Raw genomic sequence first — 26576 nt, 5'->3', positions numbered from 1 at the left:
ATTTCTTCTTTTGAAAACATAGATGCTCGCCTTCTAAGAGGAACTGCATACCAGAGAATTTCTATCTCATTCCTAAGAATACTTGAATTTTCAGCTTAGGGAAAGCAAGAATGAACTGCTTGCTTTAATTTGATCCTTGGCTTAATTTACTGATCAGCTGTTTTTGTGATTGTTTGAAGTATGTCTTTACTGTTCACCTTCCCGCTGTACATAGATATAGGAGAGTATATTTTACATGTGCAAATATATTAACTTCCTACAAGCCGTATCGAAGCAAAACCTACAGACCGACTGTTACAGGATGCTGCAGATGAGGTTTGTCCCTTTCTTTCAAATTACTTGGCTTTTGCACGTCTCAGACCCTTGGAATTATTTGTATGTATTCTGAATGTGATCTTCCCCCTCCTTGTTAGCTAAACCCGCGTATCCCAAACAATCCGATCTCTCAGATGGCTAATCCCCTCTTTACAACAGGGAACTTATCTGACAAGTGGGAAAATGGCATCCTCTACGCATTAAAATACATATTGGTTTTAAGCCCTCACTCACCTCCGCCCCAAATGATTTCACGAATTTGGCTGTAGCAATTCTACTGCACCATTAATACCAAGCACGCAAATACTACATATACAGAGGGGCTTATCCATACTGGAATCATGTACATATACACATTTAACAACTCCTAAAAATGCATATTTATTACCCGCATAGACAGAAGAGGATAACGCAACTTAACACCGTTATTCTTGTAATCAATAGAGAGATTGTGCTGTTATGAACATTACCACAGAATTACACAGTAACTATGCAAAAAGCAGGTATGTCACCATAACAGCAGGCAATTCCTGGCATGACTCTCCATTTCCAAGGATCTTTGGATGAAGATTGTACTACGTAGTACAAACATCTCTAAAATTCAAACAAAAAGTCAAAGACACGACTTCATGGGGACTTCAGGCATCTACTTTTGCTGTACTGTTTCCTGCGCTGTTTCGTTATGGTTAAGAATTCAGTCATTCTCTGCACTTGGCTGTTTCAAAACATAAAGAAACTGAAATGATACTATGAAACCAACAGTTTTAATAAGAAATCTCCAGAACTGTGGCAAAAATCTAACATCACTGTGAGTAAAGCAAGCTTGAAAAACGGCAGCAATTGTCCTTCATAGAATAGCTGGACAAGGAAAAACACAATAATCTTATTAATTTTTTTAAAAGGAGGCATTTCCTTTTAATGCACTTTAGTGCCAGAGCATGTTTGTGAATAGCAATGCAAACCAAGCCCGGGAATCAGATCAGTTTTTTCCCCATTCACAAAATAGCTGTAGAAACGCAGACTTCACGGACAGCCAAGGGCTGGGGGTTTGACACGGAGTGCCCAGGTTCTGGGAAAAGCAGGTGTGATGCCTCCATCCGTCCCTGGCTGTACCAGAGGACGCCAGGGAGGAGGCTCCCTAATAAAGTTCAATGAATGACTTTCTTCAACTGGAAAATGACCTTACAACTAATAACTTACATTAAATATGCCACAGTACCACTTGGCTGGGGGGGAAATCATCCCTGAGGAGAGAGATGGCACCACTTACATACCTGTTTTTAAGGCTTTTTTGACAACTTAAGTGCACAGGCCTAACGCTAACCTCCTCCAAAAGGATAAATTTCACCTTCAGAGCATAAAAACTTTTTATCCTTGCATATTAACAGGGTAGGGTATAGTACATGACCTGGTCATGTAGGACAAATCAGTCCCTAGGCATAGCATAAAGGACTTTCCTTGCTATAAAGTTCATTATTAACTACATTTTATATATGGCATAGTCAATATATCCCATAAAAGAGATGGGGAGGAAAGAACAAATTGGTGAAATAATATTTCTACGTTTTAGAGCTCAAATACGTATGTGAAGGAGACAGAGACTGCTATGTCACTTTTCAAACTAAGACGGCTGAGCCAGAAAAGAAATTCAGATCTCGTGCTCTCCATGCCAGTGATTCTCCTTGCAATTTAAAACCATCCGGCAAGATTTTAAACTGCTGGGAAAAAAACTCTTTTGAAAATTCTCTTTTTTTTTTTTTAAATAAGTTGATTGTATATGCAAGACAAAGGAAGAAAATGTTGATGTTCAAACAGTGGGGCAGCAGAAAGTGCACGGGGAAAGCAGCAGGCCAACATATGAGTGAACTGAATACCGCTTTGCAGCTGTTTTATCTGTGAGTTAAATTTAGGAATATGAGGCCATAAGCAGCTTGTCTCATCGGGCCAAAACTGCCACTCACTCATGGGAAAGACTTGATATGGTTTTAGTGAATGTTAAATCCGGCCCCTACCTAAGAACCAACTTCTCTTCTTCTCCTCCTATGTTTCTGATAGTCTTCAAGAAACGCTCACAGCTCAGCCACAGAGTGGCTTTAAGACAGAGAATATCCTAGGATATGTACACTGGGTGAAGAAGAAAGAAGAGATAATTTAAGAAACTCACTTTTTAGAAAGAGACACAAATCAAGCAAAAATAGTGCCCTCCATCTGCATCTGAAAACGTCACCGCTTTACTTTCAGTTTGCAACAAATTGCTAAGATAACCGATCTCTTTGCAACCTTGCTAAAGGCACTGGTCCAGATTACTGCGACATTTCAGTTTAAATAAACTATTTTGGATTTAAGTGCGAAGAAGTGTCCAAAACCAATTACTTTTTTCATGTATTCTCATAATTTATACATGGTCAAAATGTTTGGGTTTTTTTTTTTTCCCCTCCTGTTTCTAACCTGCCCTGCTTTTGCCAGGAGCATTTTTATTTCTTGTTAAGTTTTAAGAATACTTGAAATTAATAATTTTAAGATGGAAAATGACAGACTTCTGACGCAGCTGTGCTAGCGGGGACTGCAATCACTGTTAGCATTTTCCATTACTTCACTACATTACTTTGTCAGATTTCCCTCAATCCTGTTTTATGTGAATTTATCAGCTTTGTAGTTTGAATTACCACCATAATGACGCACTTCTCTAACTTACTATTTCTCCCATTAAAGGATTGAAAAATAGCAACTTTTAAGTGATTGGATCAGAGAATATTGCATAGAATTCTGTCGTGTTCATGAACCCCCTTCTCTACACCATTCCCATATGAACAAGTTACACAAAAATAATGCAAAGATCTTTCACCTAATGAGAAAGGCACATACATTTTTTTCTTTTTAACTGTAAGATAAATCTTTGCTATCACAGCAAGGAGTTTACTACTAAAGAACTCACTAATTCATGATATGGGCAGAGTGCACTGATACAGATTCCTTTAAAGAGTGGCTCTACTTATAGGCGTTTTACAGATGAATAAATAAAATGGTCAAATTTTATGGCATCAACAGCAATTGTAATTAAATGCATTCCTGCCAATAAACATGTGCAATTCTGTTGTCTGAAATCTGTATCCTCAAAAATGGAAGCGTATCGACAATCCCATTGTATGACCCCTCTGCCAAGGGAGACTCTTCCCTTGCTTTTAGCAAACAAAAGTACCACACTTTTTTCCTTCCCTAACCATCTAGATGATAGAAAAAGCGACAATTTTAACTGCAGTATAAAGGTATTTCTGTTAAAATAGCCTGGGCCTTCATCCACAGCTTTAGGAAGAGCATGGAACTGGAAACAGAAAGAGAAAATAAAAATGCTTTTAAAGAACCTCAGGAAAAAACAGACTCTGGCGTTACAGATTTTCTGAAAACTGCCTGTGCTTTTATCCATCAGGAAAAGAAACGTCGTCAGCGAGGGCTCTGTTGCCATGCTCTGCACTCTACAAAACAACTGCCCCGTGAGATGAGCCCCACGTCACACGTGCTTGAATAACGCCTTCTCCCTTCCCGTGTGATCAGTGACCCACGAGGGTAAAAAGCCACCGTGCTACTCTTTGGCATTTCTTCTCCTCCAACTTTTCATCCTTTCTTTTAACTAAGTAGAAAAAGTTATTCCAATACACATTTTCCTAAAAGCGTTACTTCCAAATGCCACACTTGATCAGCAAAATATAGCTAAAATCTTTCAGTGTTGCTGAAGTTCAGTCTCTAAACCGGGGAGGTCTCTGCCAGTTTGGAAAGCCAGTAGGTAACTCATCTCCAACAAGAGAATCTCAGCAGTAGTTCAAGCTAATCCATTTTACTTTCCACTCAAACAGAAAAGCAGCTGTGACCTTGGCTAAAAACCGGGAGCAAACAGCTGGGAACATCACTTAAACTCTACGAGCTCGATCTGAGGGTGTTCGTCTGCCCGTGCCCTTAAATAAGGTGGTCACTAAGGAATCCAAAGTGACTCCCGGCAGGACGGCCCAGGTCACCCCAACAGCATCTCAGCAGGCTAATCCACATTCAACGCAGATCCATTAAATATGAAACAACAAAAGGAGCTAAGCCATTAATAAAGTGCCAAAAATACAGGAAATACTGACAGCATTTATTTGATTAATTTTATAATAGATACCAATGACAACCCTTGGCAGGATGGAGTGACTTCTGACTTATGAATGCTGTCTTTATCCAGCAAAATTACATGATTCAAATGTAATAATGGCGCTTAGAATTAACAGTTAGTGTTATAAAAGTACGATTTCCTCTAGGGCAAGCTACAGATATGCTTTTAAAAAATCATTACAGCATTAAAAACTGGGCAGACGCTAAAGAATCCTAAAGAACTAGTGGAAAGCTGAAAAGCAAACTGAAAACAAACAGGAAAAAAAAACAACGATACAAGTTTCAAGGCACTTACGTATTGCTTATTAAGAAGAGAGATTGACCTTAAGTGCTGCATTTGCGTTCAACCTGTGAAAACAGTTCTGCTGTCGTACAATGCAGCGAGAGCTCTCAGTAAGCATCATGGAATGCAATCATATAGACACAGGCACAAGAACAGTTTGGGGAATATTAATTTTTAAAAAATCGTCAAACAGAAAAAAACCTCACTATCGGGGAAAGCCGAGAGTAACCACTTGACTGCATCAAGCACCTGGATCTCAAATCAGCAGACAAGGACAGTAGAAACAGACTGGCAAGTGTATTGCCTAGAATTAACAAAAAACCCCAACCTGAACCAAACAACAACAAAGAAAAAAATAAAGAACATAAGAAAATGCCTGCGTCTTCTAGTCAGAAGTTTTGCTTCTTGGCTGAAGACGCATCTTGTTATGACTTGTATTAAGGTATGTGTATTTTTACCAGGACGTGCATTTATTGATGGAGCTGTGCTTTGTAAGTCAAACCAGGACACTGTACAGATACAGAGAGGTAACACTTTGCTTCACCACGTTATTTCCCTCGCTGGCCGTTCCCGCGGACTAACTGCACTCCAGATAAGAAGCCGTAACCGCTTCCAGCACGTGCTGTCACATACTGGTGTCTGTTATTACAAATTGTCTCCTCAGCTCATCACAGAAAGGGGCAGTTGCTCTCTCTGTTTCTCAATTTTAGTTTTGCATCACAAGTCCCCAATTACCCAAGGAGGTATCCTGAAACAGCTAGCAGTAAAAATAGGAAATAAATCCCTGCCTTTCAGCCTCCTAGAGCCTTCTTTTCTTAATCGTGAAAAGGATTGATTTTAGTGTACTGATTCTTAATTTGTGAAAACTTGCGCTAAGTGCTGCTGTTGCATGTTAAGAGACTGTAAATGAAATACATAAGTTCTAAAACATCATGCAAGAAATGTGGTTTCACATCTTACAGTCAAAAATCCTACTAATGAATTAATACAAGCACACTGAGGTGTAATATTGGGAACATACCTTTAAAGTCGGAACTCCTCTCCCCATCCCTCCCTCCCCCAAAATCAGAAAAGTAATATTAATTAAACTTAAGAAGTAATGAATGCACCATTAAAGTGTCATCAAAAAGATGCTGACCTAAGACAAAAGTTCAATGATACACAATACGGTCAAAAAGTCTTCAATCAATAATATACAGTATGACAACTACATCTTGTAAATTATACCCAATACTGCCGGCAGTCTATCCCTCTAAAGAATATTTGCCCCCTTTCATCCCTTCCTAACAATCAGATAATAAAATACAGCACCTATAAATAAGCAAAAAAAAATTATATATATATATATTTATATATATATATATATTCCGAAATCATCTATTGTTAGTTTTAAAGATATGGCAATAAAGGAGTCTAAATTAGCAAACTTGTAGAAGCCATAACTGATAAAACAGCTTATTGAAAAAAGGTGGCAGTAATGCACTCTATGTGTGCACAAGTACGTAAGAAAATACACAGACGTATAAAATTGCACGCACACACTCACGCACACACATCCTTCCACACACCTCTATGCTCACGCATATACATATAGACAACAGGAGGAGTTAGAGACAAGTTAGAATTTGATTTGTACTTTGATCAGCCCTAACCTGTGCATAACATAATGGCAAAAGGCTGTATTTCTGCAGGGCAGAATGGTCTAGACTGGGACTCGAGAGCACGAATGTTTTGGTTTGGAGTCTGGGCTACTTCCGTCCCGGTAAGAGCCCATCTGGTCATTGCCATGTACTCTTTATCCACGCAAAAATAAGCTTCCCACAACTAAAACGTATTTAAAATCAGTGCTTGTGGTGGGAAGAGAGTCAGTAACTGGCCACCAACAGCAGGAAAAGGTCTCTATCTGAGGCAGCTCCAGTCCCCTCTTAGTGGTGTGTGACAGCAATTGTACACGTGAACTACATTTTAATCGATTCCAGGTAAGCTGAATATTTCGGGTTAACAGAATACGTCCCCGAAGTAGCAGGCTGAAATGTTACTGGCCAACATTTTTTGAGCGATCTGTCTTTACTGAAAGGAAATTCTGTACACTACGAACCAAGTGAAATGATCAAGTACATGCTGTTTCTAAGTTGTCTCCTAAACCTCCTAGATATGAGGTCTGATCAGCGTGCTCTGTGGTTAGAGGTTAAAAAGCAGATTATAAAATACCTAGATTCAGATTTTTTTTTTGTCCTGATTTGGCCTAAAATGGAGTGTATTAAACAAATTCTGGTCTGCAAAAGACCAGAATCAGTTAAAGCTATGAAACAATGTGCACTACGTGTCAATATTCTATTTCACTTACAAGAAAACACTAAGTCAGCTACCACAAATTAAGATATTTTCCTGATGTGACTTTTTTTTTGTTTTGTTAAAAAATATGTGGAGTAAATGTGTTTTTTTTTTAATTCAAAGTTTCAAACAACAAGATTCTTTTCTTTTCTTGAAAATATGTAGGAATCCAAACTAGTGTGTTTAGAGTCGGTTGACTGTGCAATCTCTTAGTGGCAACTGAACAGCTACAAAAAACTTTCTTTTTTTTTTCTTTTTTTTTTTGAAAAATCTCCCCTTTTTTCCTGGTTTAAGAAGATAATAGTGTATTATCGCTCTGTAGCCATTAGATGGCAGATAAAAAGCCCCCTTTTAATATGTGGGTTTGATTTTTTTTTTCTTTTTTTTCTGTTTTTCTTTTTTTAAAGCCCACACCAAAGAGGAGGGCACAAGGCAAAGCTGTATGAGTTATTCCAGAAATTGTGGAAATCACTTAGGGCAATAATAAAAACACTTCAGGGTACAAAAAAGCTTGACTACACATTTCAGTTTTCTTCCTCGAAAACACAAACATAAATTGGGCTTAACGCTCCTTTTTGTTTTCTATATGCACCTTGGCCTATGGCGTTTTTGCCCTGTGGCCTGCAGGGCGGTTAAGTGCGCAACACAATAAAACCAGTAGAGGTCCAGTTTCACTTCCCAGCTCTCCAGAGTTGGGCGAGTTTAATCTCAAAACTCCCACTCGACGGCCTCTTCTCGACTCGCAGCCTTCTCCAAGCGGTGGATGATGTTGTTCAAGTTTGCCGCTTTCTTTTTCCTCAAGGAGCTGTCTCGTGTGTTCCTGGAGCTCGCCGCCTCGGAGAAGCCGAACAAGCTCTGAAGAGAGTTGGCTTTCTGCGAGCCTGTGGCCGGCGTCGAGCTCGTACTTGGCACACTGGAGATTTTCTCTGAACTTTCTTTTGACTTGTAGGAGCTCTCCCCTGTAAGGACTGAGGTGGAGGCAGCTGAGGTAGAGGCATCCCCTTCCGTGGCAGAGTTTGGCAGTGTCTCCAGAGCTTCTCCTGGGCGCTGCGATGCCGGCGGAGAGCTCTGGCGCGGTGCTCTGAGCCTGCCCTCGTCGTCGGTGTCCTCCAGGCTCTCCGCCTGGAACGGCTCCGCTTTCTCCGAAGACCTGGCGCCTTGCAGTGCCTCTTCCCCCGCTTCGAAAGCCGACTCCGCTGGCCCTCCCTGAGACTTTGTGGTTGCATTGCTGTACTCATCCGCCTCCGGGCCACTTGGCTTTCCTTCAGGTGGGCCTTCTGCGTCCACGCCATCGCAGCTGTCTCCCTCGGAGCTGTGAGCGGCCCTGCTGCTTCTGGCAGAAGGAGAGTCGCTCGACCCAGCCTGGGTCTGGCTCCCGGCTTGGATCTCCTCGATGAACAGCTCCCGGCGGATGCGAGACCTAGGAGACAGGGGAGAGGGATGGTGAGTCTGCCGGGGTCACTCGGAGCCACCCTGCTCTACCAGATATGCCATTCAAAATGCCCTTTCATAAGATGCCATTTTGTCTCGGCTACAGGACAGCCGCAGCAAGCCAGCTCAGCAGAAGCGCTCACACCCTCAAACCCAAAGGACTGACTGAAAAGGCGTTTGGAAGAACACGAAATACTGTCAAGACGCTCTTAATTTCATTTTCCCCGGCCACACGCTCGCTGCGAAGCCTGCCTGCAAACCCCAGACCGCCCTGGGGGCTCCTCCACAACATGGCGGGAGGGCAGGCAGTCGCAGCCGGGATTTTGAGCAGACAAGCCATTTCTGGTAACTTCTGTAGTGCTTAGTGTTGAGACTGACCCCTCTGACTTCAACCAGGACTTTGCGTATTTATTGTAAATCAGACGTTGATGACTGCCCCTTCTAGTAACTACAGCAGGCATTATGGAATAAAGCAAAAATATAAACTTTATGCAGATAATCAATTTGTACTAAAATGATTGGTGAAAACCAATGACAGATCATCTTCCCTTTTTTTGCAAGTTTGAATTAAGTAACGTTCATAATTGTATGCTCAATTTTTACAGCACTGGACGTGGTTTAAGGGACAGAGATGAAAGGCTCTGCAGGCTCCCATTCCCACTAAAAGTCTGACATCAGGAACGTGAAACTTTAAAATACACTGGACCAGAAAAGGGATGATTTTAAAAATATGCAGATATTTCTAGTAGATCCAGAAGAAAACGGCTTGTAAGTACAAAACAATTCAGATTTCTACTGGAAATGAGCCACCATTTGCCTAAACAAAAAACAAACAAGGAAAAAATCTGGACAACCCCCTTGGTGTTCTCCTGGACACCAAGGAAAAATGAAGATGAAACAAAGTCCATTGTTCTGAAACCGGTCTGGGGAAGCACAGCCTCGACAGGTTGTGAGTCTATGAGCTAGTCTGACTTCTGCCTCATTTTTTAGTTAAAAAATTGATTTCAGAACATGAATAGTGACAAGGCAAGCAGTGCATTTCAAGGGAATTAACGCACTCCATGTGTGGCTAAAACTGCCTGGTGTGCCACCCTGCGCCTCCTATTACTTGAAGCGTGCAATAACACCCCAAACACACTACCTTTGCCATTTAACTCGGTCCTTCCTCCCTCTTCCTTCTCTGTTTAGGAGCTCCCAATATCCTCACAAGTACAGAACAGTTTATGAAAAAATCTTAGGGTCTAGGCTAACTCTTTCTCTGTACTGCTTTGTCAGTAGGAGAGGTTATGACCACTGTTTAGGTCCTGACTTGCAACCAAGAGGGAGCCTCAATGACCTGTGGTCAGGGATGAGACTACAGACACAGGGAGAGTTTAGCAAAACTTTATCTTTCAGAGTGAAGATAACACTTTTGGTTTTAGCCAGGGAAAACTGCTAAGGGTCTTGCAAATCACAAGTGAAATGCTGTCCCAATGCTGATGGCTGTACGAATTTTTCATTTTTCCCTAAATGTGCTACAGAAGACAGCACACAATGGAAAAAAATTAGGATAAACGCAGAACACCATTGGAATACTGCTTTTGAAGCTAATGACATTATTGACTTACTTGAAATGCAACAGAGTATTTCAGCAGTACTTGCTGACTCTACACTTTTGAAGGATTTAGGGGGTCTGTAATTTTCCCTAGGAGAATATTATTCGCCTAACAGAAGACCACAGGTGCTAACATAAATTTTCTATTCCTCTTAATTGCATGCATCCTGCAACATCGATTATCAGGCTCTATTTATGCCTATAATCTCCCTGCATGGACACTGATCCAGAACATGCTGCTTCTGTAATACTCCCCAAGTGAGGAGAGGAAACGGGTAAGAGCTTTGGCCTGCACGGCATTTAAAATACCTCAGCTCCAGCAAGATACTGAATGATGACATGCTCACTGAGTATCTGACCACAGCCCTACAGAACACAGGTTCCACGTCTGTGGAAATCCCTGGAATTCACACTCAATATATTGCTTCTGGAATCTAGTCTGGCTCCTGATTAACATAGTAATTAAATCCCTACAGTAAAGAAGAACTGGTGACAGCAGCTAGGAAATTCCAGAGAGCATTCCTCTCAGTGGAAGGTGTTGGCCTCGACACCAACACATCCTGCTGGCATTCATCGGTGTAACTCAAAATATCAGAGATCTCCTGGGGTATATGTTGAAGTTCCCTGTACAAGCCTTCACACAACATCTAAACAAGCACAATGCTACAGTTCATTGAAAAATATGCCCAGAGTAAGAGCAATGAAATTTAGGATCCAAGAGTGCGAGATTACAATTCAAGAAAGTTTGGTTTAATTCCTGATGCTTCTGTAGTATCATCTCTGTGACCTTACCAAGCTGATGTGCCAGTTTCCACACGTGAAGTGGGATAGAAATCCCTACCTCTTACTCTTTTGTACCATTCTTAAGACAACAGAGCCTCAAACTCCCATGTGTCCTGTATGTGCTTCACTAATGCAAAGTAAGGTATATTTATTTTTATGTTCTGGGAGCTACATGATTGGTATGGATGCAAAGCCATAGACTTGGAGAAGTTTGCAGACATGTCAAAATCCTTTATACCTATTTATATTCTGAAGTGAATTATTTCTTTGCCTGCTGAGGACTTTTTTTTAAGTTTCTTTTGCTGCAGAGAGTAAATGCTAATGCTGACTTCCCATCTGGTGGATATAAAGGTAGATTCTGCTGTAGCAACCACCTTTGGCAAGGGAGGTTTGGGCTGAATCCCAAAGGAAAAGCATCACTGCAACAGGATTCCCAAGAGACAGGAAGACAAACTTGTCCAAATCTGTACCCTGCCTTATGTGAAGGTACTTTAAAGAAAAATGTATATTAAAGAATAACTAGATGGTCTGAGATGTGGAACTGCTTCTGTATGAAGACTCTTCAGATTGGAAAAGAAATGGCTGAAGGAGAGTATAAAAGAGATAAATAAAGTTAAGTCTGGCCTGGAGAAGGTGAAGAGGGGAAAGACTGCCCATTTCTGGTAATACACGAGCTGCAGAACAGTCAGACCCCGTTCCCCTAGCAGAACATGTAACTTGTACCTCTTCTGCAATGTCCTGCAAATGATTTAAGAGTACTTCATGCATGAAAGCTAAGAAAATTATTGTACAGAGCAAAAGAACAGGCGCATGTTTTGATTTTTCAGTGGTGGCAACCGCTCAGAGCACCTAGGGCTCCAAACAGGCTTGAAACATCTCTTTAAAGTCCTGGAGACTCAGCAGCACATCTGGGAGCAGGTCCAGATCACTCAGTGCTGTGAGGCTTGTGCTACCCACCAGCCTATAGCACCTTGTTTATACATTTTTTATTTTGTATACAACTGTCAGCACCTAGTCTACATTAATGTAGAGCTTGGTGTGGCTAAACATGCTGATCAATCATGACTTGTCACGCTTTCTCGCAGCACGCCTAAACAGGAGATCTCATGATAATGAGGAAGATGACACATGCCACCAGTGCTCCCGCGCTCGTCTGCGTAAGTGAGAACAGCACATTTTGCTGTCAGGCCGAAGGGAACATATTTTCATAGGCATCCCTCCAACTTGTGTATAATTGCCTAGAAGTGGGAATTGGAAGAGAGGCCTGCATTTGGAGAACTCTGAGCAGTGAAAGAGGCTGCATCTGTAGTGAATTCAAGTCAATGAAATTCAGTGTAAATATGATTACTTGTTGGTTATAATTTTTGAATTTTATATTGTTTACTATAAACATTATTTAACTATTGTGCATAATATTTCTGAGATATCTCATTAAACTGTGCTGCTTCTGCTTCAGCAACTTCCCTGTTAAAAGCTGAGAAGGGCCAAAGTGGAGAATACCCTTTAAATGTTAGCAGTTTCTAAAAACAAACAAGTTTAGCAATCTGGACTAATTAGGAACATTACTGGCTCTGAGTGAAGGAGCAGAATAGTACTAAATCTGGTATCTTAACTGTACCTGTTCAATATTCATTAGCATAAATTTCTTGGAGAAAAGTCTGCTGCACTAATTAAGGTTCCCAATCCCAAGCACACTTGATAATGTTTATTCAAATCCTTGTAATTCTTATATGCCATTCCAGCATTATTTCTTTTGATCGGTGTCTCTAGGCCAAAACCTACTTCAATGGTTCAAATGTGGAGAAGGTTCTGTCTAATATGAGAAAGGAACTAAACAGACCAACATCTTTTTTCATTTCAGTGGTACTCAATGATTTAATCATAACAATGAAATAAACCTATGGCCACATCTGACTTCAGGGCTATCGGTTCTCTGTCCTTCATGACTCTGCAGAGCTTCCCAGAAATACAGCACACACTGTGCCTATTTTCAGAGCTCAGTGACTCAAGACCTAAAAGAAAATCCTCTTTTTCCTCTTACGCGGGAAAATTATACGATGAAAGCAGTGCAGTTCTGATGCCATCCAGGAGAGGACCCTTCCAAGCACCCCCCACCAAGTGACCCAGGCATAACACACACAACACGCACCTATATGTGTGTATATATGTGCGAGTGTATGTCTGTGTGAGTGTGCATATGCAAGTAAGAAAGACCAGTCTTGCTTACTGAAATGGGATTTATAAATATTCAATAGTGGACATCTCTAAATCCACGCCCACTCCAAAAGCGAGATGTTCTGTTTAAAAGCACTACTTACATCAATATGTGAATATTGCTGTTCCTCAGGGATGACTTAAAATTAGTCTGGAGCATTAGCATTACTGTTAGTTAGAACCTCCCTGCTGTCGAAACCGTTCCTTTTGTACAACCGCTCAATGCTAGCAGAAGCAGACACAGTCTGCTGAAGCAGAGTAGCACCCTGCCAAAGCAAATAAAATAAATCCTTTATGAGTAGGGCTCCCGGGAGATCTCATACCTGTAATTGTGGAACCAGTTGATCACGGTGCTGGTTTTCAAGTTGAGCTGCGTAGCGAGTTCCTCAATGGTTTTTGGTGATGGGTATGGCTTTTGCTGGTAGGCTCGTTTCAGAGCTTCTTTCTCTTCCGGTGCCAGCACCACCCGGGGCTTCTTCAGCTGATGCTGCGGCTGCGGGCTGGCTCCCTGGCTGTAGTCTATTCCAGCGGATGAGGACTCACAAGACTGACTGTCACTAACAGAGCTGTGTCGCCGTTTCATGTAGGCTGAAAGAGAAGTGCATCGGATCAGCCCCAGCTGAATACAAATGCAAAATCAATGAATGTACGAGCTGTGGAACAAATGCAAAGATGACAGGTTGTAGATGCATGGATGGGCTATTCGGAGAGAACAGAAAGGAAGGCGCATCATCAGAGATCAGAGGAAAGCAAATGTGGGGAGGATGCAAGAGGCAGAAAAAGAAGAAAGGAGGGGAAGAAAAGAGGGTAAATCGACTGGAAACCTGCCAGAGTTTTCTGCTTTTTCAATGAACATGGGACATGAATAACAGGGCTCAGTTAACACAACTTATTTCAAATTCATTCTTTCAAGAGTGGCAAACTTCCACATAAGCACCTGATTAGGACAGTTGTACTTCATTTCAATTTAAATGGTTTCGGTTGTTAAACACTTAAGGTGTACGCTAAGGTCTCTCTAACACTTAAGGTCTCTGAATTAAAAATATGACTATGGAAGCTGAAGGCAGCTGCAGCCACGTCTCCAACACAGGATGGCGCCCGGAGCCCAGAGATCCCAGCGATGGGCTGAATAACCTGTCAGGCGCTTGCTGCTTTTTCCTACAGACCTTCGCTATAGCGGTGACAGGTTATGAAAGAAAAACAGCCCACAGCATCCTCCTCCCCTATGCAAGGCTCTTTCAAAAATGCATATACTTTTAAGAAAGCTCTTGCTGCACTGATGGAGCTCGATAAGGCTGATGGCAGAAGCCTGTGATACCACCGCTGACTCTCCTTCCCGACGGGGACTGAATTATCCTGGCAAATTCTGCAAGGAAAGAGTCCCAGCAAACGCTGTCACTGACTTGATTGATTTACACCAGGCAAAGAGAGGTGGGATTTACTGCACCTGGCAGCATCATGCACAAGCATTGCTAATGAGGGGGCTGAAACCGGCAAATATAGATGAATCTTGTCAATAAAATATTTAATGGCCTGTTAAATACCTTCTAGATACTTAAGAGTTTAGGTATTCAAGAGCTGCAATTTGATAACCTCGGCTATTAAGTTCCAGATCACACCAGCCTGACATCAATCTAGCAGGCACTAAATCTCCAACAGCCAGGAGCTCCGATCGGAGCCAGGGACCAATGTGGGACATGTCACACCGGTCAGCAACCAAATTCTTCAAAAAATAGATTTCTCTCTCCCCACAGCTCTGCCTTTAGGCTGAGGGTGCACAAAGAATAAAAATTCAGTGCAATCAAATAAACTGAAATGTTCAAAGCCCTTCTCACGCAAGCCGATTTCTTCTGGCAGAGCTCTCTCCAGGACTGGCTAGGTTTTCTGTCTCCAGTGGGTTTCAGCATCCTGTCCTCTACACGGTGGTATGTCCAGTGGGACCTTTTTACACTGTGTCTTACTATCATCAAAGTGAATTTTGAGCACACTCTGTAACCTTTGGGGGTATCTGCATGGCCCTATTTTGTTTTTCCTGAATATGACAGATTACCTGTGGATTGCCTACTGTGTAAGACCACTGATATGGAACAGAACGTGAGTTGCTCATGATCCATCACTCTGCCACGATACAGTTCTGCACGCGTTTGAAATAACCATAAAAAGCAAAGGTTGTTTTTTTTTTTTTTTTAAATGAACTTCATTAAAAAAATCACCTATTTAAGTTGTTCCAACCGGATGTAGAACTGCAAAGTGACCACAGGTAAATGCATTATTTCAAGGTGACCTATTAGCCTATTTTTGCAGCCTTCAAGGAACTGTTACAACCTTCAACCATGGAATCAATCATTCCAGCAATATAATCTTACATTTATATAAGGTCTTTAATCCCAAAGACTCCTAGGTGTTACTTCAAACTTGCATTGACATGCAAACTATATACAAGGTTCCCTTGACTCCTTCGACAGCACAACCAAGAGGGCTGAAAGACAGCATCTATCACTTCAGCAACATCCAGCAGCTTAAAGGAGGCCATGAGACAAAATAGAACCTCGCATGGAAGACGTAAAAGGTGTTTAGGCTATCTCTAACTGGAGTTTCGGGAATTCGGTCCGGTGACTGAGTTAACATGAGACACGCATGCATCAGGATGCTCTGAATGCTGCTGCTTTCTCTGCTCTCCAAAGGATGGCATTGCTGGCAGGTCAGAGCTCCCATCTTTAGACTCCTAAGGACAGCACAGAGCTGTGATGGCTTGGGAAAAATTGCATGCCCTGATGCCTACCTCTGCTTTTGTAACCTCACGCTGGGATCACAAAAGGTGCAATGGCTGATCTGGGTCTCTCTCATGTGAATGGAACAAATTATATAAACGCACATATTTCCTTAACATGAAAATAAAGAAGAGGATGTCCCACTGTTCTGTCATAAGCAATTGTTTTTCTGGAGGATAATATATCTTCAGAACAAATTTCCATTGGGCCAAAGGCACAATCCTGGCACTTCACCATGTGCTGAACTAGCACCTAAGCTTTAGGCTTTAATGGTGGTCTCTGGAAACTTTCGATGACATTTATAAAAGATTTTCCTTTTTAGTTCTTATTTTAAACATATGTGCTGCATGTAGACAACATAAGGAGATCATTCAGCACATTTGCAGTGACAGCAAGGCTCAAACTGGAATCCAAGTCGCAAACACACTCAATTTTTGGAGAAGTTCAATTTTTGTCTGTGATTGGTCTCCACTTCTTGGGAGACCTATGAAAAAAAAACCAACCCCAAATGTAATTTGGGCAAAGGTCTGGATCTGGGTCTGAGACCAACGTGTCAAGGCCAGCTCTATCCCCTCAGTTTTACTACCTTTTTTTCCCCCTGCTGTTGCCAACCCAGCATCACCGTGTCCCTCTGGGAAGACTCCCCAGCATGTGCTCAGCTATCGATGCAGCAGACACAATTGCGGAGCTAGCGGCTGCCCACTGAGGTAAAACAGAGCCCCTTTTAATATAATTTTTATCTTATGCGGTATTGAACAAGATTATTAAAAAGCGAAATAATGGGGAAATAAAGGGAATTAAATTTTCTCCTGACAGCAGGCTTCAGTACTGTTCAGTGAGGAGTGTGACGTTACCAGCAGCACACACACCGGGAGGTTATAAGAAAGAGGAATGAACTCTTCCAAGGCAGGAAAGGTGGTGCAGTGTCTCAGCCTAGTGAGCGTGAACCCCCGGCTTCCTCCAAAGAGGTTAGTTAATGTACATTGCAAATTTTCAGAACCTCTTAAAATGGACATTTGTAGCACAAACTTCAGACTGGCAGAACAGAAAAAAGATATATGCAGCTCACCTTTATCATAATTATTAATTTACTCCCTTAATAAAATGTGGCAGAGAAATAATTGATAATAATGTTTCACTGGTAGCAGATACAGTTGCATTGTTCTTTAACTGACATTAGCTGAAGGGAAAGTTAAATTCTTAATGTGGCTCTGGAGCAATTTAAAAGGTTAAATCACAGGATCCTTACCTGCATGAAAGGATTTTGCAGAAAATACAGGGTTGAATTCACTTTAGAGTGCTCTGCTATGAGGACAGCACTTACACAGTTCAGGAGCTCAGTACAGAGTCTCAATGATTTATAGCCTTATCTCTATTCAGGTGCCATCTATAGAGCATATGTATTGCACAGTGTTTGATAAGAATCCAGTTTAGAAAATAGTTTTGAAAGGATATTGTCAGTACTACTTTTAAATTATTTTTATTTTATTTTCCTGCATTATGGGCGATATTCTCTTTGAGGCTATAAAAATCCAGCTAGTTGACAATTTTATTTCTGCCACGTTTCTAATACAGCAAAAACCATCATGGCTCCCTTCGGTTTACAGTTGTAAGTGGGAAACCCAAGTGGATTTTACTCCCCATGGAAGATCATACACCATTTGCGATAAGATGCTGCACTGCATTATATTATACTGGTTACTATGACAAGGATTTGAATTTCTTCTTAAAAGCATGCGAGACTACAATTTTCCCAGAAGCTCCCTCACTGCAATTTTTAATATAATCACAAAGTTCTTGATCAAATGTGTTAATGCTTTCAGGACATCAGTCAACAGCAGCGCTTTCAGTGCACACGATTAATGCCATCTGTACTAATATCATTAAGGGATAGCTCGAGAGATGTATATATCATTAATTAGTTAACTGCTGGTAATGGCAACCTATGAGTCTCTCTTGCAAAATCACGTGAACATACTAAAAACAGGGCTCTGAATAACCACTGGTTTTTAGTAAGGAATTTACAATACAGAGAGTAGGATAAATTTGCATGATGTACTCTCTACTAAGATACCCAATAACAGCTTAGATCTCTCACAGGTACATACTCATGACCTCGCCATTTTATGTGAGCATGTATTAACACAATCACTTTCCCCCATCCCTATAAAGGCTACAAATTTAATTATTCTCAAACACCCTTTTATAAAGAGTGCATTTTTCTTTCCTCCTAGCGACCATCAGTGCAGGACTGGCAAGAAGCTCTCTCAGGAATCAATGCACAGTTCTTCCAGCCCAACATCTGTGACCAGCTGCAGCACTATTAACTAATAACCCAAAGCCAGCTCCCAAACTCACATTTCTCATTTGGTAAGGCAAGTTATCAGTGATACACCAGGGCCTCAGTAATTAATCTATAGGAGAATATAGCAGTGATTTCACGACAGCTGGTGAATATTTAGGGTTTGGGGTTGGTTTTTTGTTTGGCTTTTTTTTTGAGATGTATCTGCTTGAGCTAGCATCAAATAAAGCTACGAAAAAGCTGCCATGAAGTCCTTTTGCATAACCTTCATAATACTGGATCAATGCTGCCTCTATACTATTTATGGAGAATTATAAAAGACACGGTCATCTTTGAAATAATGGAAAACATGAGTCAGCAGTCTGCTCCAAGTTACCTTTTTTCTCCATTCGTTTCATATCCATCAGCTTCTCCACGTTGTTGGGATCGTTCAGCCACAGCTGCATGCGGACAAAGGGTTCCCGTCCCTTCAAACTCAGCTTGTGCCAGGGCTTCGGGCGAGCCAGAAGGTCTGAGACAGAGCCTTGTGTTAGCCCTAGGATTGTCTCCCCAAACAAACGCTGACCTAATACGAAATTGAAAATCGCATGAATTCATTCAGCTTAGAGATGAGGCTAACTAAAAAGACAGAACACGACTACGAGATCATTCGTCAATTATTCTTACTTCAGAATTGCTTGAAAACCCAAAAGAAACATTTAGAAGAATAAAAGCTCTGCCCCCCACTAAAAGTGTAAATATTGAGCTTTAGTTTAATCCTTAGGATCTGACTGCGGCAAAGAGGGGAGCTCAACACGTTTGGGGACCGGGACCTTACAGTGAAACAGGGTGCAAAAAATAAAATTAATGAGATTAAAAATAAACTGAACTTTTAGCTAAGCAGGCAACTAGTGAGAGCAGTGAGGCTACTTAGCTCTTATGCAGGAGGGTAGTGCAACAGCTTCATTACAACAGGGCAATCCAAACATTTCAAGCAATCAATGAACCAAGACCAATGCAACCCCCCCATTCAGCAATGGTCATATACGTGTCCTCAAAGACACATGTACATATTTTCTGTGTTGTACTATCTGTGGTGTTCTAACTGTGTCTTACCAACTACAGATAACCACATTTTACACTATAACAGCTTTTTTTTACAGCCTCTGCAGTACTTCTAGTTAAGAATACTTAATTTTAGTTCTCTTTCAAAATGCTGTTGTCTAGCAGGGTAAAAACTGCATATGCTTTTCAATGTACAGCATTTGTATGTGTATTGGTAACACTAGTTTTACATGGTTAAGATCTAACTTATCAAGGACTGTGGAAAATGCCTGTGCAGCTCAAACCCAACCATACAGCTGGTTTTCTAAAACCCTTCACTTCAGTGTTCTTCCTAAGCTAAACTGCCTTGATATGCAACAGCTTTTGTTACAAGACAGGGCCTGAAGTCATCTGAGTCATCGCCGGTGATTTCTGATAGAAGCATAGCTATCATGTATTTTCAAGGTAACCCAAAGATCTTTCCATACCGACCAAGCTTAGGCCTCAGGGTCTTGCGTCTGATCCGTAGCTTTTGAATGCCCTCACTAACACAAAGCAGAAGGCTTCTCCTTCATTTCCTAGCAGGCCAGCAGTCCTAGCCAGTGGCAACAAACAGATCCCTAAGGGACAATGCAGATGTATGGGGGCCTGTGCTCCTACAGCTCTGCAGGACATGCCTGCGCTTGCAAAAGCACCATCAGCTCTTGCCTTCACAGCCTCACCTCATCCTAACACAAACAGGTATCTGCCCTATAGACCCATCCCCTGTGCTTAACTCCATGAATCTCCTCCTCCTCCTCTTTAAAAACATCCCAAGACTTTTGCTCTGGTGATTTTTTTCGCCGATATGGGGAGAGGAGGGAATGTGGGACCAGTTAGAAGCTGCAGAACGTCCCATTAGGGTGCATGGGGCAAGGGGGGTCTGCAAAGCTTTTGGAGGAAGCAGCCGAGATAACGAAAGGCAGAAAGGGGAAAAGAGGACAGGGCTAACATGACACAGCCTGCTAATAAGCTCTAAAACTAACCCTGAAAATGGTTCTAACAGACTGAACAGAAACCTAAATTCAGAATTCACTTAAGTTCCTAAGTAATAAGTGATTTTCCATTACCCTCAATATCAGGAAAATCAGACAAAAGAAGTAATTCAGGGGCAATTTTAGACCATGCATATTGCAGAGTTAACCTACTCCCTGTTTGTCTTTGTATTTAAAAACATCAGTAAGGCCTCATCCATTTACCTTTAAACCTGCCAGCTACTAGCAAGGTAAGACAGCTACTTTAAAAATCTTTTAGTTTGCCTTCGTAAATAACTTTCCTTTAACATTCCCCACAGCTTCTAACCCCAGGCTGTGCTCAGGCTGCGATGCGATGAGTGTTTCTTCCAGCGGCCGCGAAAGCTCTGACAGCCACTGTGCAGTGCCAGTGCAGCCACTGCGACTGCTCGTGTGGCTGCGCAGTAAATCGGAGCAGGGAACTGATCTGAGTCAAACCAACCTACCAAGAATAAAATGGCCTCTTTTGACTCAGACCAACTGGTCCGGTTTATTGTGTGGCCACACGAACAGGAACATCGGCACAAATTTGCAAAAGGGTTGGGAACAAGCAGCCCAGATCAGGTACTAGCAATGCTGCTAAAGGAAATGAACTTCAAACTACAGCCTGAAAATCAAAAATGCAAACGTGGAAGGAGGTACCATCATGTCCTCTAGGTGTTAAGAACAAAGCTAAAGATATTTGTGTCATTTATTTTATCCCAGGATATGGCAGGACAGGATAAAACACCTGAAAGACTCCCAAGCTAATGGGGAATGTGTTAGAAATCTTTCTCAGGAGATAGCAGGTGTATCACACTCCATCTTCATCAGAGCGTTATTAATAACTGGAGTATTTTTAAGCACAGGTTTCCTAAAACTCCTGCTAATTCTCCCTATCTTCTACCCTAATATCCTTCACGCCTGCTCCCACTGAAGTAGCTCCTCATGGACAAAACTTCCTGTAAATTATGCTGGTTTCACGGTTAGTCCTTGCCCTTTCTGCAAAATCCCCACCATTGCAATCCTTCAATAGCTCACTGCATTTGCTTCCCTCTCTAAGTTTCATGTTGCCCAATGGGGAATCACCGATAATACTATGACATTTGGGACTAGGAATACCAGCAACATCTCAGCGTTAATGCTGCCAGCATTGTTTGCTAAAATGGTGACTGTTGAACTAATGCCAAAAGGCATGGGAGGAGAGACCCGCCAAACACATCTTGAATGGTTTTGCACAACCGTGGTCTTTACTGGCCGATGATATTGGAACAACTGAGTCACCACCAGTTGCCTAAAACAGGTTCACGAGGCCCTGTGGCCTAAGACAGAGAAACCTGTGCACCGAGTCAATCTGGTGCACTAGCACACTGAGGGCGCAAAAGGAGACATTGAAACTGGTTCCACACCTAATGCAGAGTTTGGGGCACATTTCCTGGCTCTTCTGCTGCTTTTTAGGCTTGTCAGCCACACTGTAGGAAAACAAAAATCATGGGAAATAAAAAAGACTAAGTAAAAATGGCATCAAAGCAAATGTAAACAAAAATACTTTTTCAAACCTCTCTGGAACACCAGAGCAGGTACAGCACTCAACAGCATTTTGCCCAAAAACTAGGGGCTTGAACCTGCAAACCCTTACCATGACTTGTGGCTTTATCTCTACATTATCTCCACTGAACAAGCAACCACAATCTGCCCATGCCAATGTGCACGAGCAAGTAATTCTGCTGGGTTCAGTGGAACACAATCTCATGCAGGGTATGTCCACGATCAGGGCCATTTTCTTTTTTTCCCAAATTATGTTAAATGAGAACTTGCAACCTCCCCCATCCCAGTATTCTTCCCCTTTAAAAAACAAAATCTAAGACAACAACACGTTATTCTGTGTCTAGCTGAAAAAAGGCCTCCTTACATACTAAAATAAAGGAGTTTTTACTTATACAGTCATAATGTTCAGATGATACAGACGGAATTCTTCTCACATAAGCATCATCAGCAGTCTAAAACTAAACTTATCTTTCTGGTCCCATCTGTAGTGAATGGAGAGAAATTGGTACTTCTGGAGAGCGGTTCATCCCAACCATTTCAGACATCTATTTTGAACATCTAAATGCAGGTGAGATGAATCCCATGCTAAGCCCCAGAAGCACGTGCAGGTTAACACTGGGCAGCCTTATTGCCTGCCCGCTAGAGACTTCAAAGGACTCCTAAAGGTTTCCCAATGCCTTGTGAGGGAAGCAAGTGTTAAACACGTATGAAGAACTAGTGATTTAGAGGCATAGTTGCAGTATTAAGCATGGATTTCCCATACTCGGATCAGGTCATTCCCTTTGACTACTCCAAATATATAGCCATGTCAACATTACACTTAATTCGATGCCCAAAAACTCATCTGTAAGCAAAAGCAGCCATAGCTTTGCACATCTCTAAGTAAAATACCTGAATGGCCCCATACACTTATCTACAGGTTCATCTAAACCTCAACTGAGTCTGAATTTACCCTCCTAGCTCTACAGGTACGCTATGCTTTTGCTTGTGATGCACCTCCCTCTCCAATCACGCTGGACTCCTCTACTTCACCTATGCCAAAAATGCTGGGGCCTTGAATCTAAGCATGGGGAAAACAGCATTTCTCAAGGGGAGATCTCCCTGGCTTTGGGGTTTTGGTCTTCTTGACAGCCTGCTGGACTGTACTCAGGGAGGTGGGAGCGGTATCTGGCTGGCGAGCCAGGAGCAGAGCTTAAGAAGAGCAAGGGTATGATGACATTTTAAGTAGAGTGTGACAATCTGAAAGGATTTTTCTACCAGTTTAAAAAACCCTAAAAATCATTTTAACAGATTAAAGCTTAGGCCAGAGTCAAAACCAAGTATTCTTGTAAACATCTACTGAAATATAGTTTAAAAACAAAAGCATGAACACGTTCATTTTATTTCAGTCAAGAAATGAGAATAAAGCGATTTACCAAGATTGTTGTCCGTTAGCACTTCTTTGACCCTCTTCGTAATGCCATACGTATCCAGCTCAGGGGACATAGCAACCAGTTCTTGAATGCTGAGTGCCGAGTGGCCCGACAGCGGCAAAGGTGTTGTAGACTGGGATTCAGAAGCAGGCGGCTCGCTAGATTCTTGGGATTTGCCATCCTTACTTGTCTCTATAGCGGGACAGGGTTGCTGTACCAATTCAGTCAGGCTTTTCACTGATTCACTGGAACTCATGGGAGATTCAGGAGCAGGACTGCAACTGGCAGAAGTCTTTGGAGTGCTTTCTGTAATTAAAAAAAGAAAAAAGTCCCCACTTTAGCATAATTGTAATGTTTTGATTGCAGGATATTTAACTTTCCTTCTCATTTATATTCTACCTACTTAAAGAAATGCCTAAGTATGCAAAATGCTACTTGTTATGACTTGGTTACTAAAAAGCCTCTTTTTAAAAACAGAATTATTTTCTAATTTTATCTTGAGTCATCTCTGCTTTCTTTTAAAGACAAGATGTACAAATACAAATAAAAATCAGGAAAAAATGAAGTGCAATAGTCTGTAAGTTTGCAAGAAATTTCCTTGGTCAGGAAATCTCATAGTTTTGCTTTCCACAACATTTTTGTATAAGGATGCTTTTAAATCTACCATTATAGACTGGTTTAAACCTCCTTCTGTGACTTGTAAGAAACTCACTCAGCCACTATTGTAGTGTCAATGAGGGACTTCCTACAACTGATACAATTTTATATCTTGAGAGTGTTATTGATTTCATTTTGTTTCTTATCACTCGCATCACATTTTTGCACTTCTCTTTGCCCAGAAATAACTTAACAAGATTAAAATACAGTTCGTAATTATGTTGTATTAATTAACGTGTTTGAGAATCCAACATGAAGATAGCTAGTGCATCAGGAGACACCCAAATCTGTTAGTGTGACACTTTGTTTAAAAGAAAGCTTTCTGAATCTGTTAATCTGCCAACAACAATAGGTTCCGTACAAAATGCCGTTTTCCCCTAATAAATTCACATTTATCTCTAACGGAACGTACCAACTGAGCTTATGCAGAAAATCCAGACATATAAGGGTACAGTCTTAAAAATTTTTTAAAGCAACAACACGTAGACAATGTGGTTCAGAAGAACAATTCCCTTCAAAAGATAAAGAGCACAGGCGATTTCTCCATTCACAGTTCTTTCCCATTTTTGTGGGACTGCTTCCTCCTCCTTGCTGTCTCACATCTCATTACTTGACATGGTTAATCGCATGTATCTCAGATTCATACATCAGTGGATTTGTCTCGAGATCTCTGGAGGAAGCTTACAACGTTCTCACTTGTACAAGGATGAGGCCAGTCTGCATCAAAAACTTAAGTCCCTCTAACAGAACTGTGTTTTCCTGAGTTTTCCAACACTACTACGAGAGCGGTTCACTCTGCAGCATCAGGTCCTGTCACTACCATGGCAATGGCTAATAGCACATTTCACTAGTTTTCAAGTTTGTTTGCTATCCAGAATATTGTCAAATCATTACAGAACACGCAGCTTGTGTAGCACGGAAACGTACCCCAAATACTAAAGGAAAATACTACATAAGTAAAAGTAGGGTTCAAATGAAGCAGGGCACACAGTGTAATTGTGTTGTTCAAGGTAAGAGAAGCTTTCACGACGCTGCATTTAAGAGAGGTTCCCCGATACACTTACGTAAAGTTGCGCTCTCAAACCAAGCAATTGGACTTTTTCCTCAGTGCTTTATGAGAGATGCAAAAGAGGCAGACGTAAAAGGAAAGCAAGGTGCCTATAAATCTTTAAGGTAATAGGGGTCCTACAAATCTTATTTCTTTTCTCTGTTCACCCTAGGTCATCGTACAACTGAATAGAAAACCCAGCAAATGTTATTTTTGTATCAGGAGCAGCAAAGGAATTGTACTGTAAATTTGCCCTGATTCACCCATGCGAGGGACCAATTTGGCAGATCATCCATCTTGTTCACTGTACACTGTCAGGGATGGCATGAATTCCCTACATGATAAACAGATTTCTTCTCAGGTCTGTGTCCTTTAACCCACAGCAAGGTCAAAATTATGGCTGCCTAGCTAATAAACTGCACGGCACTCGTTCAAGTTCCCTCTAATTTTGTCCCTTGTGCCAGCTTATACAAATCTTACTGAATAACTAGAGCAGCTGCAAATTTCCTATACAATTCCTCATCCGTGCACTGCAAACCACATGCACACAGGGAGCGCAGAAAAAATCCAAAATAAAAAAACCCCAACCACACAGGATTAAACAAAAGCATTTACTAATGCTTCTTTCTCCCTCTCCTTTCCCTGCCCAGCCTAATTATGTAAACAACAAAGGTAATCTATATTATCATCTATCACTGAAATGCTCCATGTTGCTCACATATTAGCTTATTTATTTTTTATATCACATATCAAAAGCTTACTCGAATTTCATTTTTAAGACCAATCTGCTGCTTATTTACTCAAAAAGGTAGGATTATCTGAATCTAATTTTGGAAGGCAGTACAGATGACAAACTGCTTTCTTCCCCCCCAACGAAAGGCAAGTGTATAGTGATTTCAGATGAGGCATTATGCACATATTCTACAAATAACTCAAAATATGTTCCCCATTCATTTTTAGCATTTTTCCCTTATGGAAAAACATTTTCAATATCACATAAATATTTGAAGAAAAGATCCATTATTTGGAAAAGTCAATTCAATAATCAAATAATGCAAACATTTCCCGTTAATCTACTTAAAAAAATTAAATAGACATTTAGAGTACAAGTGACTGCTGACAGAACAAAGGGGAAAATTGAATGTATTCACTATTACAGATTTAACTGTCAATCCACAGCCATTTCGCATGTTTTATGAAATAATTTGTCTGTATTCATTTCTCTCAAGTTCCTCACAGGACAAAGAAACAAATTCAGGACATCTGAAAAATACATATTAAGATTTCAAAAGTAGCAATTGAACATTTCCAATGAAAATAATACATTGAAAGCTTATTTCTTTAAAACGTGTTCTGCTTTTTTAACCCCAGACTGCACTGAAGAATAGTACTAACTTAAGAGCGATCCAGTTTCTTACAAATGAATAAGTGATGTTCACCGAATGTTTACCTATTTGTATTTACTGAGGAAGAGATCATTTTGTCAATGTGAGTGTCAAACTACATTACGGTAGGCTGTACAACCTGCAAACCCCACGGCCACCATTTATTGATGAAGTTACTTTAATAAATTCCAGATAAACTTTGCTATACCGAAGGGGTGTTGCATTTTGCTTTCCAACAGCCTGTATCCAGTTTAAAACCTGAAGCAAAAGCCCAGAAGCTTCAAAAATAAGGTGCTAGAAGT

The 26576-nt window shown here is 41.1% G+C and overlaps 1 protein-coding gene across 6 annotated transcripts in view; it reads right to left on the bottom strand.

Moving 5' to 3' along the window:
* CUX1 (cut like homeobox 1) overlaps window positions 1-26576 on the bottom strand; it is a 284502-nt gene that overhangs the window by 26023 nt on the left and 231903 nt on the right. The window contains exons 21-24 of one of the 6 annotated variants that reach the window (XM_050909116.1): window positions 23188-23490; window positions 18547-18735; window positions 13421-13685; window positions 5814-8495 (exon numbers count right to left, since the gene is read on the bottom strand). The exons of the other annotated variants lie outside the window; for them this stretch is intronic. Coding sequence (XP_050765073.1) covers window positions 7784-8495; window positions 13421-13685; window positions 18547-18735; window positions 23188-23490 — 1469 coding nt within the window. The 3' untranslated portion in view covers window positions 5814-7783. Of the gene's footprint in view, window positions 1-5813; window positions 8496-13420; window positions 13686-18546; window positions 18736-23187; window positions 23491-26576 lie in introns of those variants that run through there. 6 annotated transcript variants of the gene reach the window in all.

The sequence above is a fragment of the Gymnogyps californianus genome, chromosome 20, assembly GCF_018139145.2.
Source record: "Gymnogyps californianus isolate 813 chromosome 20, ASM1813914v2, whole genome shotgun sequence".
NCBI classification, from domain to species: domain Eukaryota; kingdom Metazoa; phylum Chordata; class Aves; order Accipitriformes; family Cathartidae; genus Gymnogyps; species Gymnogyps californianus.
The sequence above is the reverse complement of the archived record's forward strand: the minus strand, read 5'-3'. Positions and strand labels throughout refer to the sequence as shown.